Source organism: Pygoscelis adeliae, unplaced genomic scaffold (genome assembly GCF_000699105.1).
Source record: "Pygoscelis adeliae isolate BGI_AS28 unplaced genomic scaffold, ASM69910v1 Scaffold61, whole genome shotgun sequence".
In the NCBI taxonomy this organism is placed as follows: Eukaryota; Metazoa; Chordata; class Aves; order Sphenisciformes; family Spheniscidae; genus Pygoscelis; species Pygoscelis adeliae.
In genome coordinates this window covers 196,602-214,958 of record NW_008824010.1, presented here as the reverse complement: position 1 = coordinate 214,958, position 18,357 = coordinate 196,602, and the positions used below count along the sequence as shown (strand labels likewise).

General features: G+C 53.3%; 1 protein-coding gene across 1 annotated transcript; it reads right to left on the bottom strand.

Annotated features, from left to right (window-relative positions):
• Window positions 1-1,375: 1,375 nt before the first annotated feature.
• PMP22 (peripheral myelin protein 22) lies at window positions 1,376-18,285 on the bottom strand. Its single transcript, XM_009326105.1, has 4 exons — window positions 18,139-18,285; window positions 16,867-16,957; window positions 5,749-5,889; window positions 1,376-1,717 (listed from the first exon to the last, which is right to left on the bottom strand). The coding sequence occupies exons 1-4, from the start codon at window positions 18,214-18,216 to the stop codon at window positions 1,551-1,553; spliced, it is 477 nt and encodes a 158-aa protein (XP_009324380.1). The 5' UTR covers window positions 18,217-18,285; the 3' UTR covers window positions 1,376-1,550.
• Between the last annotated feature and the right edge of the window lie 72 nt (window positions 18,286-18,357).

The window sequence follows — 18,357 nt, the reverse complement described above, 5'->3', positions numbered from 1 at the left end:
CGGCATCATGGAGACCTTCCGTGGGATGGCCGTGCAAGCAGACTGGTGGAGCGCAGCCTGGCTCTAACCTGCAAAAACGCCAAAAAGCAGAAGCAACTGAGTTATTCTGACTTTTATTTCATTGCTTCTTAGTCCACACAGTCGGTATAAAATCAGAAAAGCAAAGCAAAAAAAAAAAAAAAAAAGAACCAAAAAAAAAACCCCAAAATGAAACAAAAACGACAACAGCAACACAGTGTCTGGAGTCCTCAGAAGGCAGCCTGGGTTCTGCGCAGGTGCCCGTTCAATTCATGGCCAGACACATCGCTGACGCACAGACAGAGGACAGACATCTCGCTCCGGCAGCGAAGAGCAGCTGGGCTGCACCCAGAGCTGTTTCTGTTCCTCTTGACCACAGCGGGGGGAAAAAAGGAACCTCAGTTATAAATGCTTTATTAAAAATAATAGTAAGAGCAAATCCAAGTACAAAAGCAGTTATAGCTCATTTATATTACACAGAATTATTTCTCATTTCTAGCTTTGTTGTTTACCTCAAGATTGTTAACTGAATTTCCAGTGAATAAGGTTAAATGGCTAGCAATATAAGGAATGGTAAATAGATAGCACCATTTCATACATCTGGTATTTGATTTCATAGATATACTGGGTTTGCTTCTTTCTCATCGGTAGTTTAGCTCCACGGCAAGGATAAAGCACGTTTCACGGTTGGGAGCATCAGTGCCCCGGCAGCTCGGCTCGGCACGGCACGGCACACACCCCAGCCCCACCGGCACAGGCACCGGGGGCACCCCCAGAGCCCACGCGGGCAAAGGAGGACAGCCCGCGCTGGGCTGCAATTCAACCTAAGTGATTTAAAAGCCCAAATTCCCAGCGGGTGTGGTGGCAAGGCAATGGGACTTAGGCACATAAGTCATTTAGGCACTTGGGGCAATCAAAGCCTTTGCTCTGAAATCCTTCAAACCTTTCGGAAGCGCCTCCCGTCAGATCTGGACGTGCGCTTCGGTTACCAGGATCACAGCATGTGGCAGGAGCAGGGACCAACCCTCCGCCTGGCATAAACAGGTGTAACTCCAATTTACGCCAGCCTAAAACCAGTCAGAGCTGGGGTTTTCTGATGGTTCGATATGGGCTGGGGTGGGGAAGGAGAGTTCAGGTCAGAGAGGATTTTGCATGAGAGAAAAATCACCGCGCTCTTGTTACACTGTTAGGAGTAATAGTTCCTTAGGCACTTGCTTTAGGCTTTAAAACATAGCATATGGTCAACAAAAGCAAACAATACTATGTACATATATGTAAAAAGTGTTATAAATAGGTTTTTTAAACCATAGATACTATATACATCTTCAATTAACAAGTAACCCTTTTGAGTGTTTCCTTTTGGGGTCGGTTGGGTTTGGTTTTGGTGGGAGGGTTTTTTCCTTTACTTTTTTTTTTCTTTTTTTTTTTTTTGGTTAATTTTCTTTTCCGTTTTCTCGTCTATTTTCCCCCGCCTCCGTCTCCTCCGTGGACGTCATGAGTGCCCTTGTCACGCCACGCCACCTCCTGCGGCATCACTCGCGCTTCCGTAGGATGACGTAGACGATGCCGCTGGCGAGGGCCAGGGGGAAGGCCAGCCACGCCAGGATATAGGCGAAGCCGTAGGAAGTGTTTTCCGAGGCTTGGTGCCAGTCCGTGTGCCTCACTGTGAAGATGGCCGCACCGCTCATCACGCAGAGCCCTGCCGGGGAAGCGCACATAGGAAGGGGTTAGCGATGCCACGCACGGAGCAGTTCCCTGCTGGAAACCCAGAGCCGGAGAGGGTAATACCCAACGCCGGCACGGGAAACTTTTTATTATTGCCCCCTTGTATCCTGTCTCCTGGAAAACTATGGTATGATTTGCGGGGGTGTGATGCTGTGGGCTCTGCCCTGGCTGCAGGTGCGTGGGGATATCTCTGCCAGTCTCTGAGCAAGCAAAGCTGGAGCATCGCCTGGGCTAACCCATCCCTCAGGCAAGCATCGGGCATCCCCCAGCTCCAGGCTGCTGCTCCGGACCAACCCCACTCCCTTGGGTAGCTTACTTAAAACACGGACCGTAGCCTGAACCACCCTACCAGAGGTGCTGCAAGAGGTCAGATACAAACCCCATTTTTTTTTAAAGCACAAAAGTTTCTTTATCGCCTGCCCAGGCAAGCGCAGCTGGGGGCCAAGGATGCTCTGGCCGGGCAGGCTCTGAGCCCTGCGATCCCCCGTCCTCCTCCGGGGCTGCGTGAGGAGCTCAACTGCAAACCCTGCTCTCTGCAAACCCTGCTGCGCCCACAGCTCATCCCTCTTCCCCAGCTCCTGGCATCCGCCCTCGCCAGCCACGGGCCAGCGCAGGTCCCCGAGGGCCGGCCGGCCGGGCCCAGCTCCGGTAAGCAGCATTTTAGCTTTGTTGCAAAAACCACCCATCAGCACTGGGGACTGCCCAGAGCTAACACAAAGCCACCTCTATTTCTGCCCAAAAACAAGCTCTTTCAGTCAATCCCAGCAGTTCTATTATACAGTCACAGGGCTGTTGTTGGAGCCGAGTTCCAAATCCCCTGCACGGACCTCGGGACCACCTACATTTAACCACCGTGATATTTGAGCTGTAATTCCACTTGACACTGCTCCTTTGTTCTGGGAAAGTGCAGAAGTGGGAATACGTTTCATTAACGCGCCGCTCGTGCAGTTTCCATTCTCTAAGCACGAGAGCCAACTCCCACTGCCCCGGCCCATGCAAAGAGAGCACAACAATTGTCTGCGGATGCTGGTGGGACAGAGAACAGGCATGCAGCCACGCCGGTCACCTACAGACAGCAGAAAATACAGTGGCAATTGTCCACATGAGGAATTTGGAAAAATGGAGGCAACGGTTTCTGCAGCATCTGCACTGATTTTGGCCCGGAGAACGTGCTTGGGAAGTGAAGGACAGCTGCATTCAGCTGCTTGCACCGACGCAAGCAATAATGCATCACCACTTTAGAGCCTGATCTTAAGAACACGCTTTAGTCTTGCTTTGATAGGCCAGTGGGGCAAATGATACCTAAAATCTGTTCCTGCGGGTCTGTGCATTCGGCCCCAGCCCTGCAGACAAGCTGGGATGGGTGCTGGTGCATGCTCGTGGTCAGCTCTTCAATGCAGGGCTTTGCAAAAAGCTGCAGGAGACGTGGAAGGCACAGCCCTCGAGGCTGAGCCTACCCTCTCCACCCCACGGGGACAGCAGCTCTAGGGTGGGAGGGATGAGAGAAAAGGGATAAAAGTGATGCTGAGGCTGGAGAGAGTGATGGAAAAGTTGGGTCAAACCCTGAGAGGCTCAAACCACATCTCTCCCATGCTGGGCTTATGCAGCTATCAGAAGTTACCCGTGGATGTGATGGACACACCGAGGATGGAGGGGAGCTGTTGAGGGCCTTTTGGTGCCTCTGTGATGGCTGAAATACCATATGGGCAAACTCAGCCAGACTTCAGGGCGTGTTTCCAAGCAGTGTGGAGAAGGTGCTGGGGATGCATCCTGCCCTGCCGCTGCACAACAGACCCAACTGACCTCGTGCATCTCTTCTGGCCCTTACCTCCACTCCCCAGCTCCCCTGAGCCACAGCTGAAGTCGTAGTGGAGACCAGCCCCCGCCCTCCTCCCTGGCTCTCAGGGCACCGCTGCCCGGCTCTGCCACCCAACAGCACCCAGTGGTCCTGCCCCTGGCACCCGCTGGTTCAGGTCCAGCATTGCTGTTGGTCAGGCTCCAGAACTGGAGACCCTCAGCTTTGCCAAGCTGCATCACCCCGGGAGGAGGTGCAGGGTGGTGGAGGGCTTCAGGAAGAGCCTTCTCAAGCCCTCCCAGAAGGAGGGAGGTCCTCTCCAGCTCTGCTGGAGCTGAGAACAAAGCACTCAAGTGGGTAAGACCCCATCCCTGGCAGACCTGCAGCAGGGCTTTGTGGTGCCAGGGCTTTGCAAGGCATGGATGAACAGCTGCAAAGCCTGAAGGCCACAGGAATTTCCTCCGTTGGCTTTAGACAGCAGTGGCCTTCCACAGCAAGCTGCAAGGAGACCACATCAGGTTCAGCTCCTTTGACCAGAGCCGTCTGTACCTCTGGGTGGGAGGTACCCACCCGTACCTCTCCTGGCAGCGCTGGCACAGCCATGCCCCATTTCCTACCAACAACCCTGAAATTTAGGGTCACAAAGACCACAGCTGCCGTGAGCCCCCTCCTCCAGCCCTGGCCGGGGAGAACAGCAAGGATGGCCACCAGTGCCCACCTCTGCATGGTCCATCCGGACTCAGACCTCTGCCTACGCGTCCCCCAGGCCACAGGGAAGCTTCATGGGGATCAGGTCACACTTTTCCTGTCCTTCATAGTGGCCGGGGATGGATTTGACCCATGCCTCAGGCCCAACAGGGGAAGAGATGGTAGGTCTATGGCCTGACCCTGCATCCCCTTAGGACACCCAGCACAGCATGGACAGCAGGGTGGTAATCCCATTTTCTCCTCCTCTGAGAATGAGGATTCACCAGCAATCACTCAGGAGAGAGAAGCCTTCTGCTCCCAGATCTATTAGACAAGCTCTCAGGCAGATAATTACATTATTAATGCCCGTTTCCCCTCCTTGTCTCCATGGCTGTAATGGGTTTCTACACATCTATCTTTCCAGAGACGGTGAACTGATCTGAACTCATCACCTGCATTATGGCCAAGCACTTATAATAGATTTCATGCCACACTTGCTAATAAAGCTAAGCTTTTCCAGGGTTTGCGAAGGCCGGTCACTTAGAGGATGCTCAGAAACTTTGTCTAAATTCAGTGGATGAGTTTTCCACCAATTTAGTGGCAGGACCTAGGGTGGCTTTTAGTTTAACATCTAAAGCTCTAGCAAACAATTAGTCTCCTTCCCAGACAGTCTGTCATAATTTAACCAGAACCTCGTTGCACAATTTAATTTTTCTAGTCTGAATGCTTGAAAATCCTCTCCTCTGGTTTCATACGTGGAAACGTAAACGGAGCCAGTGGCTTTACAGCATCTATATTTGGAGAACTGCAACGCAGGACATGAACCATGGCTCATTTCCAGCGCTGAGTTCTTTAAGAGTCAAAAATAGTAGCTGACAGTTCAAAGTCAGCTGGCTCCCCCTGCACACTCCAGCGGCTCTTTGCTGATGTGGAAAGCACCAGGCCCCCTTATGGCAAGTTTATAAATAATCATCGGATCCTCTTTTGCCAAAAGGGGATCGTCACTACTTCCCCCTCCCCGCCAGCAGTTGCGGAAACCTCGCCCAGCCCGGCGAAGGTGGGTCCCAGCGCCAGCGCAGCCACCCTGGACTGTCAGCACCCCACCCCGCGCCACGGGAAGAGCAGGCAGAGCTGCAGGACGACTCGCCCTCGGTCCGGCAGCCCCCGCGCCCTGCCTGCCCACCACCCGGGACCGCCGGCACAGCTCTGCCTCCGGCTCAGCAGGTCTGGCCCCTCCGAAACCTCCCCAGCTGGGGCAGCAACCCTCTTGCACCTTCCATGATGCAAGGGCAGAAGAGCTTGGATGCATAACGTGCCCTGACAGCTGGACCCCATCCTGGGGTGTGCGAGACCTCAACAGACCCAAAATATTCATCCCCCTTTCCCTTCACTGAGCTATGCAGGAGCCAGTTAGGTGGCCGTCCTGCTTCAGTACCCAAAAGCATGCTCGTTTCCACCATTACCCTCTCCTCTGCTTGAAAGCCCTTTCCCCACCGGTGACAGCCCCATCAGCCCCCACTTACCAGCAAGGATTTGGAAGATTCCAGTAACGTAGAACCGCCCACCCTTGGTGAGCGTGAACAGCTGGCAAAAGAACAGGAACAGGGACAAGACGCTGAAGATGATGGAGAGGATCATCATCGCTTGGACAGACTGCAGCCATTCTGGGGAAAGACAGACAGATGGAAACCTCAGTGCGGGCACCACAGACAGCGAGCCCCCACCACAGCCCGCGGCCTCGGCGTCATCCCCCGTGCCAACATCCCACTCCTGGTTCCCATTAAGTTTCTTAACAGCTGGGGGATGTGGCCACATCCAGTGCTGTACCAGCCGGTGAGGTCCTCAGCACGGGCATGATGCTGCCTGGGATTTAGGATGACGTGCGCATGGACCAGCGTGCTGGGGTGAAACAAGTTGCAGGGCCACGCACTTTCTCAGGGAGCATTTATAATAAAATATGAGCAGAGATATTAGCCCTGATCTGAAGCCTGCAAAAATGAAGACAAAGCCTCTCCCCCAGCTTCGTGTCAGGCCCTGGGAGTTCTGCTGTACTAGAAACACAAAAGCCATGTGCAACAAACCGTGAGACACCGAGCTGGCCAAGCTCAGAGGTAAAATAAATACACAGCAAGTGAAAACACCCTCTGCCCTTGTGGAGTCAAACCTTTTGGAAATAGCCTTCCCCAGCTGCCAAACGCAGCTGCCTCCCAGAGCAGACCAGTTAAACCAGCCCCTGCGTGAGTCACTGCCCAGCTATTTCCAGGCTTCGTGGGTGTGTAACTCCCCGCGTGAAAAAAAAATATAAATAAACAAGCCAAATGCTGCTCCATCCCATGAGCTGCCGCAGCTTGACAGAAAGAGGCAGTGCTTCACAGCACCGGGACGGGGCCGTGCTCACCAATACCTCTGCCCTTCCCTTTCCTTATAAAGTTTGAGATCAAAATGAGTATTTGCAGCCTTCCTTGAGAGGTCTTTAAGGATGCAACTTCGATTAATTCACCACGAAGGTCAGGCAGGACTCGGTACAGGTAAACTGAGGCCCAAACCACCCAGCCAAAGGCAGAAAAATCATGCTTTGGGCTGGATCCTCAGCCAGGGGAGAATTAGGCAGCACTGAAGTCTCAGTCCCAGTCCCGTGTTCCTGCCACAGTTTTACTCCCACCAGCTTCGCTCCCCCGGCTGCACGCTGCAAGAAACGGCTTTCTGCAGCAAATAGCGGAAACGTAGCAAAACTTCCAAATAAAGCTACGCTTCAGCTTAGTAACCTTCAATACTTGGTGCAGCAAATGAGGCCATTTGGGACTGCCCAGAGCAGTGTCTGCTCCCAGAGAAGCGATCACGCTTCCCCACCAAATCCTTGCAAGCTGCACTCACGGAGGTGAGAGCGGAATTTGAACCGGAGAGCGAGGTACAGCCTTCAGCCGGGACAGCAATGATGATCCACACCTCAGCCCTTCCAGCAAATCCATGCCTGCGGGGAACATGCCGTGCAGTTTAGTAACGTCTGGCATGTTTGACTTTGGACCATCAATTCTACCCCTTGCCTTTGCATCTTGCCTCCTGATGTTCATGCCATGGGCCAAATTCAGGCCCTGCTCACCAAAGCAGACTGAAACCACCCAGAGCGGCCTCTGCTCATTGCAGGCAGCTTTTTCCTTCCCCTCCTTTTCGTGCTTCCCGCGCCAAACTACGCTGCAGCATTAACGGGCCCTGCTAAAGAGCTGCTGCGCTTCACTCGTTTCAATGCTGCCAGCTATCGCTGCCGTCACTTCCAGGAAATCCCAGTGTGGCACACAAAATGTCCCATATATTTCATCTGTCTCAGCTGGCCAGGCAGGAAAACCCCCCTGCCTCCACCACACCTGACCCTTCAGCTCTGGCCATGCTAAACCAGTGGGCAACGGAGGGGATGAAGCAGCTCAAGCACTGCTAAAAATCAAGTCATAAATCATCGCTCAGACGGGGTCAGAGAAGTATGGTTAGAGGGCATCCAGCTGCTGAATTGCAATCTCCTTCCACACTTCAGCACAGAAAGGGCTCCCATCCCAGGTCTGGGAAGTTGAGCTCTCGTCTCACCCTTTCCCGAGCCCTAAAGCTGGGTCCAGCCCCGTGCACCAGTGGAGCCAAAGCCTGCCCGGCCCCAAGCCCTGCAGTTCAGTCCAGGACCCAGGAAGCCAAGTCTTTTGTGATTTCAAAGGCCATGGGATCCGGCCGGAGAGGAGCCCTTTCTGCTCGGAGGTGGATGCTCCAACTGCCGGTTATTTTAGGAGAAGGCTGTCTAGACGGAAAGTTGAGCCGAGCTGCCCTTTTAATTGCATCCGCCTCCCTGTGCCTCTTTTTTGGTTCTGAATGCGAGTGATTTATATGGGCTTTTCAAAATCCCATTGTAATAAAGAGCCATGTCAGAGGAATATAAAGACAGGCACTGAGAGAGGGGGAAAGCCCACCGTGACTGGAGGGATTTCGGCAGCCAGCCGTGCTGCTCTGCTGCAGCCAGAGAGCAGCAGCTGCACGAGCTTGTGCGCAGGGAAATCAAGAGATGATCCCACGGACCAGAGCTCTGGGCCTGCTCACATCCAGCCCTTTGCTGACTTTTATTGGCCTCCTTTGTAAAAACGAGGGGAAGGATCCCCAGCTCATGACTCAGAGCCCCACAAGTGCAAGCGGCTATACTCCCATTAAATCCAAGCCCAGCTGCCCACAGACTTCAGCTGTATTAGGCTAGCTGATTGCCTTTAATTCACTTGAAAACACCACTATAACTGCAGATAGGATTGCTACCTCCTCAGCTCCATATGCTTTTAACTCCTTTGCTATTAGCGCTGTGTCCTACCTATAGGCTTTTAAAAATAAAGCGAGTTTCCTACAGGGCGGTTTGAGCCCTGTGAGTTGTACCGCGGGGCCGTCAGCGCTGTTTACTCCGACTGTCATTTGTGGTTTCCCCTGGTCAGCGAGTCGGTTATTCCATTTTTCTCCTGCATCTCTTCAGCTCCGTGTTTATATCTTTGTTCTTCAGGAGGAGGAAGAAAAGGAAACAGAGTGGAAAGGACAGATAACACCCTGCACGCCGCTTCCGGAGAGGACCCATCGGGAGCGTTTTTAGAGCCCTTTCAGGCAGTCGGAAATGAAGTAAGAAGTTTTTACAAAAACAAATTTGAAAATTTCCCTAAGCTCTGCAAGCCCTGATGGGCTCACGCCACCAGAGCAGGGAAAAGACTTCACCCCTGGGATGCTGAAGTCCACATTTCACTGCCCTAAAGTCTAACATGAAAGAAAGAAACCCAGAGCAGAAATTGAAACCCAGAGCAGAAATTGAAACCCAGAGCAGAAATTGCAGCCGACCCGCGCCGGCCCCCCCGCCCCGAAAGACGGTAGCTAACCCAACCCCTTCCAGCAAAGCCCCAGCCCTGCTTGCAGGGAGGTTTTATATCCAGACAAGGGGTGCAGCTGAGCAGGATTGACAGGGCAGGAAGAAACATGCCCTTGGCTGGGAGCCGAGGGCCTTAAAGGACGGGCATTGGCTCCCCAAGGGTTTAATTCGCTGCTCTGTCATAGACACCCTATCCCCTTTTGACCCAGCCAAGGAGAAATAATAAAGTGCAAACTCAAAAGAAACTTATTTGAGCAATCAGGTTATACACTGGCTGTAAGACATCACTCAATTAGTGCTATGCATTAAAAACACCAGGTGCTGCGACCTGCAGCTGATGGAAACATTTTGCACGTATAGCTGTGCCCTTTGCAAACTGCATATGCACCGTACACTTAAAAAGCAACCACCTCTCAGGAAGAAAATATCCACTAGGGAGGTAACTGTAGCATATAATATATACAAAACTAGAGGGAGGGGAAATTCATGACAACATCTGCATGGTAAAACCTGCTCCTCCAATGCTGCAAACTAAGTTATCAACAGGGTCAGGAACTGCACACGCATCTACTGGCACAAAGGTACCAGCCCAGGTCTGCCAGGAAAAGACGTGTTTTCTGAGCAGAGTTTTTCCAAAGCAGACCCTCAGGCTTCGAGGTCTGGTCAAGAACCTGAACCCAACTTGCATCTGCTATGAAGCAGACGGGTCAGATCACAAGCGCTGGGGCTTGCAGCGGTTTTAAACCTTGATACTCAAACACCCCTTAAGAGGGTTGAAAAAGGGTGAACTGAAGATGCAGAAACACTAGCTCAATTGCATCATTCTTCTGGGGCTGAACTTCAGACCGCTGCCCCTTGGCAACCCGCTGTAGCAACCCACAAAGGCAAAAAAGCTCAGCTACCTGCAGTGCTATTCCTGAGCAGCACAGACCCCCCCACCACCACCCACAGCCCCACCACTCGAAGCTAACATCTCTTCGATTGAGAAGGACAGCATCACGGTTCGTCAGCCACATCCAGCAGAGCCACTAAGCTCTCCTACGGAAAAAAACAGCTCCATGACATTGCCACTTTCTTCTGCTTCTGTCCCAGACCTCCCGCCAGCACGAGGTCAAACCTTCCCCGGCCGCGCTCTGGGCTGCTGGATGGTCAAGCTGGGAAAAGCAGGTTTTTCACCCAACAGTTGCTCCTTTCCTATCCTCCTATGTCCATTCCCTGGAGAGGACCGCAGGGTGCTGGATCAAGGTATTCCTGGAAATCCCACCAGAAAAGGGGGATTTTAAAGAGCTCCCAAGGTATTTGTAAGGGCCAGGGGACAAGCAGGTGTAAAACACCGGTGCTGCGGGGAGGCAGTGAATGAACACGGTGCTGCAGTTCCTGCCCAAGACTTCCTGGTCCTCTTCTGTAGCTCCCCTCAGAAGGAGATGAAACCCTCAAAGCCCTCTTTTCTCCTCTTGTCCTTTTTCCCTCTCGGCTGTCCTCTGTTTTGCCTTCTCCTCGAAGGTCCATCCAAGAAGTCCCTGAGACCAGAAGGTCCATAGCTCTCCAGAGCTGCCACATTCAAATGTGAGCGATTTTTGGAGCATGGCCTGTCCTCTGCATCTCTGTGGTTCTGCCATGAGGCCACAGCAGCCGTCCCATTGACCATTGAAGCTCACATCCCTCAGAGGCAACCTCTGATGCTACCAAGGCAGCAGAAAGCTGCTGGCACCATGAAAAACACCTTCCAACAGCTCCACGATGCCTGAGCCGGCTCCTTTCCAAGATCCTCAGCGTGGTGGCTCTGACCTCCTTTTGGCTTGTGTGTGAGAGCGAGCTGAGGTGGTAGATACATCATTTCAGGTCCTCCGAAGGGCTTAGGTACCAACTCCCACTGATTTCAAGTCCAGGCACCAGAAGCGGGGATGGTGAGTGGTGGTGCCCTGACCCACAGGCGTGCTGCTGGGGCACACTCAGCCTGTGGCCACAGGGACACCCGAGAGTCTCATCAAGGCCAAAAAAATGTTGGGTTAAGGGGTTTCCAGCACCGCACTCTGCAGTGGACTCCCCCACCCATTCTTCTGGTTTTGCAGTCATCGTTTGCCCACACGTTGCCTTCTTCCTCCCTTTGCTCCTCTTCCATGGGCCAAAGCCCTCCACCCAGCAGGGAAGGCCAAGTGACCCACCCTTACGCAGAAACAGGGGAGCCAAAGAGCTCTGGAGCAGCTGAGAAAAAAACAGCACTAGTTCCCTACCTCTCCTTATCAGATGCTCTTTGTAAGAAGAACAAGCAACAATAAAAACCTGGTTTGAAGCAGAGGAAATCCCTTTCGTATCACAGGCAACATGGTTATGGCAGAAACTGATCTGAAATACAAAATATTCTCCTGGAATACCCCACAGTTTATTTTAGACAACTAAGGGGCAAGCTACAGTCACGCACAAGCTGGCAGAGAGGGGTTCAACCCTGCCCGAGTTAGGCCAATGCTATCTATCGTTAATGGCAAAGCGGGTGCCCTGGACCCACAAACTGCTGGGATTAAAAGCTGGCTCTTTGCTACTCCGCTGCAAACTGCCAAGACCCTGAAGGACCAGAGATGTCCCCAAATCAAGGTATCTGCACATGTGGTCCATAAGCTGAATGGGGCCAGCTGATGGCTAGAACATCAAGTATAAAGGCTGTGCGTTAACACACAGACAGGCTATCCACTATTTACTGCAGGGCTTCATTACAACTGATTCAGCATCCTTAAGTACCGGTAACTTCTTGCTAGTTTGCAGCTGCCCAGCAGAAATAAAGCAGAAGGCTGCAGCGGTGCTGTGCCCGCAGACTCAGCAAGACAGCACAGCATAAGGGCGGAAGGTTACTCTAGCATTCAATAAATAGCTGAAACCATTTTTTAAAATCTTTCAATCTTTAGATCTTTGAACTTCTAATTTGCAGGGGTGACTGGACTATCACCTCAATCTCACCCTCCTGCTCTAGGAAGTGTCCCCTCACCAGTCACCAGTTCTCCAAGTCTTGATCCAGTCGGTGCAGTCTCGGCCCTTCCAGTGGGCTGGAGGTGAATTTGCCCCCATCTCTTTTTGTTGAGATATTTTATACTCACTCTCGATAATGGAATTAGACATTGAGAAATAATTTACCTCGATGCAAGGCTTCAGTGAAGCCTTTGCAACGTTATTTTCAGCCACAAAAAGGATTACAGCAAGTTAAATGGCACCTCCATCTCTCCATACCTTTTCTATGCCACACGAGTCCAGCATTGCTGGAAGAAAGAATCTGAAAGAATAAGGGCAGCAAAGCCAATCTGGGGGGGGCTGACAGAGCAAAAGCAATGGGTTCAGATGTTTCTGTTATGCATTTTAAAGTGGAGAAGCAGCAGCGCAATTCCTCCTGGGAACAGCTGATGGGTCAGGGCACAGATGCCCCTGCCTCGTGACAGGGACGAAGATCTTTCCTGCCTCCTCCAGCGCAAAGAAAATGCATTTCAAGCACCAGCAGTGCTGCTTAGGGTCCCGTCTGCCAGAGCAAAGGGGCTCTGGAAGAGGGAAGGTCAGCACGCGAAGAGTGGGGCAATACCCCAGCGCATGGCTGTGCCTGCCCCATCGATGGGAGGTGCATCCCTGCCCTCCCGGGCGGTCCAGGGCAGATCTCCGTTCTGGGTGACCCACCTGGGCTTTGCTTGTGGCCATCACATCAGCGAATTAGCAGGTGCATCATACGGCCCACGGCACTTAGTAATCATGCGGATTGGCAGCCTGTGCATTTCCCAAGGTTTGGGGTTTTCTTTTCCCTTTAAAAAAGCCAAAAAACACCAGCCTGCCTGTGAACAGGCCGGTCATGTGAAAGCCACAGAGCAGCAACAGGAGACACTGTAAGAAGACAACAGGAAAAACGTCTCCTGACATTACAGAAGGATGTAGGGATCTCCAAGGAGGTTCCCATTGCTTCCCCACATTCAGCATTTCCACCAAAATCAGAGGAAGAGCAGTAGAAAGTAGCAGAAAAAAAATCTTCTTGCCTGCATAAAAAATTCAGTTGTGGAAAGAAAAGGCCATTTTTGGAGGAAAAAATATCCCTGTCTGGAAATTTGGGGTGGAATCTACTTAAGAGCGCTTAAGCAGTTCAGGTCGTGTGCCCCGTGTCTGTAGTGGGATTGCACAGCTGGGGGCTGGCGCGCAGCCGTGCCGACGCACAATTCTGGGATTCAGAGCTGAATTCTTCAGATAAGTCTTTTCCAGGAATGTCTGACAGCGCAAACGAAGCAAAGATTGCAACATTTTTTCCATAGTTCTCGGCCTCTTGAAAAAAAACCAGTCATTATCTAAGAAGCGAACGCAGAAATCAAAGCAACAAGCAGGCAGTTGTAAAAGGCGAAAAAGTGGGCATCTGCCCCCGAGCCAGCGTTTTCTCCTCCCTCCCATCAGGACCGCTCAGCCCTCGCATACACAGGGGGTTCAAGCCCTGCCGAGAGGAATGTGGGAGGTGGGAGCTCAGCCTCCGCCGAGGCCAACTCCATCCTGCGCCCAAGGTCTGCTAACGTCCCGGGGAGCCACGGTCCGACAGTCCTCCTGCAGTCAACCCTGGGGTTGTTTTGCTGCTTATTCAGTCCCCACAGGATAATCCGTAAGGTTAGGAGCACGGTCCCAAACCTGCCCCAGCGTTAAACGCAAGCGAGTCTTGCGGGCACCTGGTTTTAGCAAGTTCAGCTTCTCATTGGGCATCCAAATAACGGCCATCCAAACAAAAGGGTCCCTGTGCGGCAGTGCAGTGGGCGAGAGGAGGCTTCATCCATCCTCACCGTGCTGAGACCAAGGGGAGCATCACAGCACAACACACCCACCACCCTGGTGCTACGGCAAACCCCCCCGCAAAGCCCCCATCCGTGCTGAAAACGCGAGACCCAGCCCTACCGAATTCCACATATTCCACGTACTGAGTACCACCCCTTTTCAAAAAGAGAGGAATAACTGCGCTACAGCGGCCACTGCGATGGCCAGAGGAAAAACTGCCTCTGCGTAAAGACCAAGTTCTGCCAAAATTCCCAAGCGAGTATTTCTTGCTCTTAGCCCAGAGCAGACCTTGGCACTCTGCAATTAACCGTTAAGCACCGTCCCTGGCACAGGCACAGAAAAACAAATTCTTAAGGCTTTCTACAACCCAGTGTAGCATGCACAGCCTGTGTTTTGAAAGAGATTTAAATGAGAACGGTTTGCGGTATTTGGTAGAGGATCTTTCATATTTTTGAAAGTAAGCATATTCCTAGCAAAAAGAGTATGAGGAGCGTAACAAGGATCAGGCAGGAGACGAGCAGGAGCCTCAGAGGTGGCCCTGCCACAGCATCCTTGCCCCGTGTCCCCGCTATCACTCCGATAAGTGGCCAACCGCAGCTCCCCTGGCAGCACAGGGGCGGTGGGACCAAGGGGCTCAGAGACGGGCAGCGGGGGGGAGGGTGCAGGGATCCACCAGAAAGGATGCTGCGTGGTATTTTTATTCTGTTTTTACAAACAGATTTTAAAAGCCTTGCGTAAGCCTGGGAAATATCCTTTGATTTGCTCCTACAGCACCGGTGAGCTCTGGATCCTGCGTCCAGGGTCCCACCAGGTGAAGACTGGTCCTCAGCGGCACTGCTCCCACACCCCTGCCGCCAGCAGGGAGGGGGCAGAAGCTTTTGCCCAAGCAAAACCCCCTTTTCCTGATGCCAGAGCAAAGCCTTCATATATATAAAAGCTGTCAGAGAGCTCTTTAAGGCTTGAGCACAATGCACCTCTACCCAAACAGCAGCCCACTGGGGCACCTTATCAACCAAACTCAGCTGCTTGACTGCGTTTATAGCGGGGCCATCCTGAATATAGCCCCTTTAACGATAAAAATTCATCACTGAAAGGATCCAGAGGGAAGCCCCTCTTTGAGCAGCTTCTGGGAACAGGGCAAGACAGACTCGCAACACCCAGCAGGACAGTCTGACGTGGAGGAAACCGTCCCAACCGCATTTTGGACAAGCCCCTCTCAACACTGACAACTCCACGACACGCAGCATCCTGCAAACACCCAGAAAAAGCAGTGCAGGTTTGAAAAGCAAAAGATTTGGGGAGGGGGGGGGGGGGGGGGGGCGGCAATCGCCGCCTTTTATTTGAAAGCGCAAGCTCAGCAGTTTTGGAGCACGCATGAATGGCCGTGAAGCAGCCTGCCTACGCTGCAGATAGCTAGCACCAGCCAACTGCTGATGAAGGACATGGCTCCAGAAGGCTCCTCGTCTGGGACAGGGTCCAGCCGCTTCCCGGCCGGCCCGGACACCACCAGGCGTCAGCAGAGACCCGCGGCGGTGGCTTCGCTCCCACCGAAACCAGAGCCTGGGCCCAAGCAGGGAAACATGCCGCTGCTTTCAGCGCAGGGAAGAGGGAGGGTGAGCATCAGCATCCCCACGTGGGGTACCCACGGGTGTTTTGCTCCCAGCAGGCTGGGGATTAGGGTGACCTGAATCTCCAAAAACCTCTGACAGTATCCCTTCACCACAAGACCCTTCGAAAGCATTTAGTGCTCTCCACCGCCACCGTTCCCTCCTCGCCAAGACCACGTGGCATTGGTTTGCTCCTATGCCAGGACCATGTTTCCCGCGTAGCGTGACTGTGCTCCCAGTGGCATCGGTATGATTCACAACTGGTTTCACTGGGGGTTACACTGGGAGAATCTGTTTCCACGGGAAAGCAAAAACCAGGCTATCTGAAAACAAATGCTGGAGACAGCACCACTGGCATTAACCCTGTCTTCTGGGGAAACCGGGGCGCAGGCTTGCCTGACTCCCTGCGCACAGATTTCATGTTACTGGTACCACTAGGTGCCCTGGAAACTCTGCAGCACAGCGCCTTAGCAAGCACTCCTCCCCTGCTGACCTCAGCAAAGAGCTCACTGGGTGATGTCACCCAGCACGACATCAGCCTTCACCCAGCTCAGCCCAGAGGTGGCTCTTCAGCCACCCCAGGTGTGCAGGTGCCACAGGGGATGTTTCAGCAGCGGGATGAGGCAGGGCCTGAGGGCTCAGCACATCCCACGCGCGGTGCTCGGTAGCAAACCACAGGGTGAGGAGCGTGCCCAAAAACTCAGCCTGTCACAGCAGCAAAAAACAGGGCAGCTTTCTAGACAGGGGACAGGGTGTCCTCCAGAGACAGGCTGTCCTTGGGGCACCACGTGCATCTTTAAAACACCCTCACAACCAGAGCAAGAGGGAGGTGTGCCAAAAACGGCCCCTCCACTCCCAGCAGGGCGATGGGCGCCCAGCGAGCCCTGCTCCAAGGACTGCCTCACGTTTATACATCCAAGTGTAATCGAAACGGGCTAATAACAGGAGACCACCAAAAAGCACTCGAGCCGGTCACCTCCGCTGCAGCTGAGTGTGCCGAACACCCTGCCACGGTGCTGCCAGCAGCTGCCCCACAGCTCGAGGGCAGCAGGGCAGAGCAATGGGCATTGGGTCTGGTACCCATGCTAAGCCCCATCGTAGCTTCAGGAACTGATAAGGGGGGGGAGCAATCCCCCTGCTGCTGGGCCAGCCCTGTATCCCCCCCACCAGGACACCAGGAACACGGTGGAGCCCTGCCCTTCCATCTGGGGACAGAGCAGAGGAGGCAAGGGGAAGGGGAGGGAGGGAACAACTTCAGGGGGGGTGCAGGGTAAAGAAGAGGGAATCACAAATAACCTGCACAGGCAAATCCCCCTTGATTTCATAAGTCTGTGGAGGAGAATAAAAGCAACAGGCAGCAACAGCCCTGATTGCCGGGGAGCGCTCACCGTTTGTGGACGACGTCAGGCAGTGGAAGACGCTACCGGAGGGGCAGTTCTGCCAGAGGTCCGCCGTGTGCCCACCGTTCACCAGCCATTGCTGCAAGAGAGAAGCAGCCCCGTGAGCAGGGAGGTGGCAGGCAGCCGCGTGCCCCCCCAAGGCTTCGGCACCAAGCAGCCCCAGTGCGTACCGGCACGCGTGTGCCCGGCCGGGCGCTCCCAGGCACATGCTTTTCTTTAGAAAGGGGTTTGGAAAGGAAATACTGATATTTGCTTTCAGCTGCTTTCACCTCAACGGCACAAAAACAGAAGCTCTTTATTCTCTTTAAACATGGACCAAGTCCCGTGGGGGATGCGCACTTCCCTCCCCTCTGCCATCCTCGCCTGGTGCCTGGCCGAACTATTTGAATGCTTCTACATGATTTCTAACGACTCGGAAGATTTTTTATAACGTCTTCTACTACTATTACCACCCCCAAAAAAAAAAAAAAAAAAAAGGGAAAGAAGAACCTGGTGAAGCAAGCCTGGAACTCACCAGCTCCACAAAACTGCTGCCTTAAAACTAAGTCAAACCTCTTCCTAAGTAGATGACGTGTTAACTGGGCTCTGGACCGAGAACGGTGCTGGGAACTCTCTGTGCAGCATCCAACCCTCAATCTTCCCACTGCTTGCAAAGCTTAAGCCTTGAAAATCGCCAGCAGGAGCCCATCTGGGCTAGGAGAGAGAGGCTGTGCCTAATTCACAGCCCCAAAGGAGCAGAGCTGGAGAGCAAAACTGCTGGTGCTGAGGAGCCAGTGCCCAAACCAGTCCCATTTCAAGCGGTTTTGCTCAGACTGGCTGTACCGGTCCTGTGGGCTGAAGCCCGTTAGCAGATGGAGCTGCTTTATGAAAGGGGAGCGCAGTTTCAGGCCCACGGAGGGTAGTTTGGGTGCTCTGAGGCTGCTCCATGACGTGAACCAGCATGGGGACGATGAGGAGATGGGCTTCAACAGCGCTCTCCTCTGTACTAATGGGGACGCCCCGAGCACCCGCTGCGGCACACAACCAAGCGACCCACCAGTTACACCTGACAGCAGAAATACCGAAAGAGCTTTCTGTGCAAAACGCTCCAAAAATCTCACTGTTAGTAAGACCAGTAATCAGCAAGCAAAGGTTTCCTGCTAAAAGCCAGGCTGGAAAATAGACCACAAATAAAAATACCCCCCCCCCCCCAAAACCCCCCCCCCCCAGCCGCTCCCTGCCTCGCCGGTACCCCGGTGCCGGAAGAAAGTCCGTACTTACGCTCACGATGGTGGAGACGAAGAGGAGCACCAGCACGGTGACGTGGAGCACGATGATCCCCAGCAGCAAAAGCAGCATCTCGGCGGTGGTGGAGGGCAGAACTGGAGGGGGAGAGGGATGCTGCTGAGTGTGTGTATACGTGTGTATGTGTGTGGATATGTGTGTGTGTGTGTGTGTGTGCGTGTGTGAAGCCCGGCCCCGGGGGCAGCAGGAGGCGCT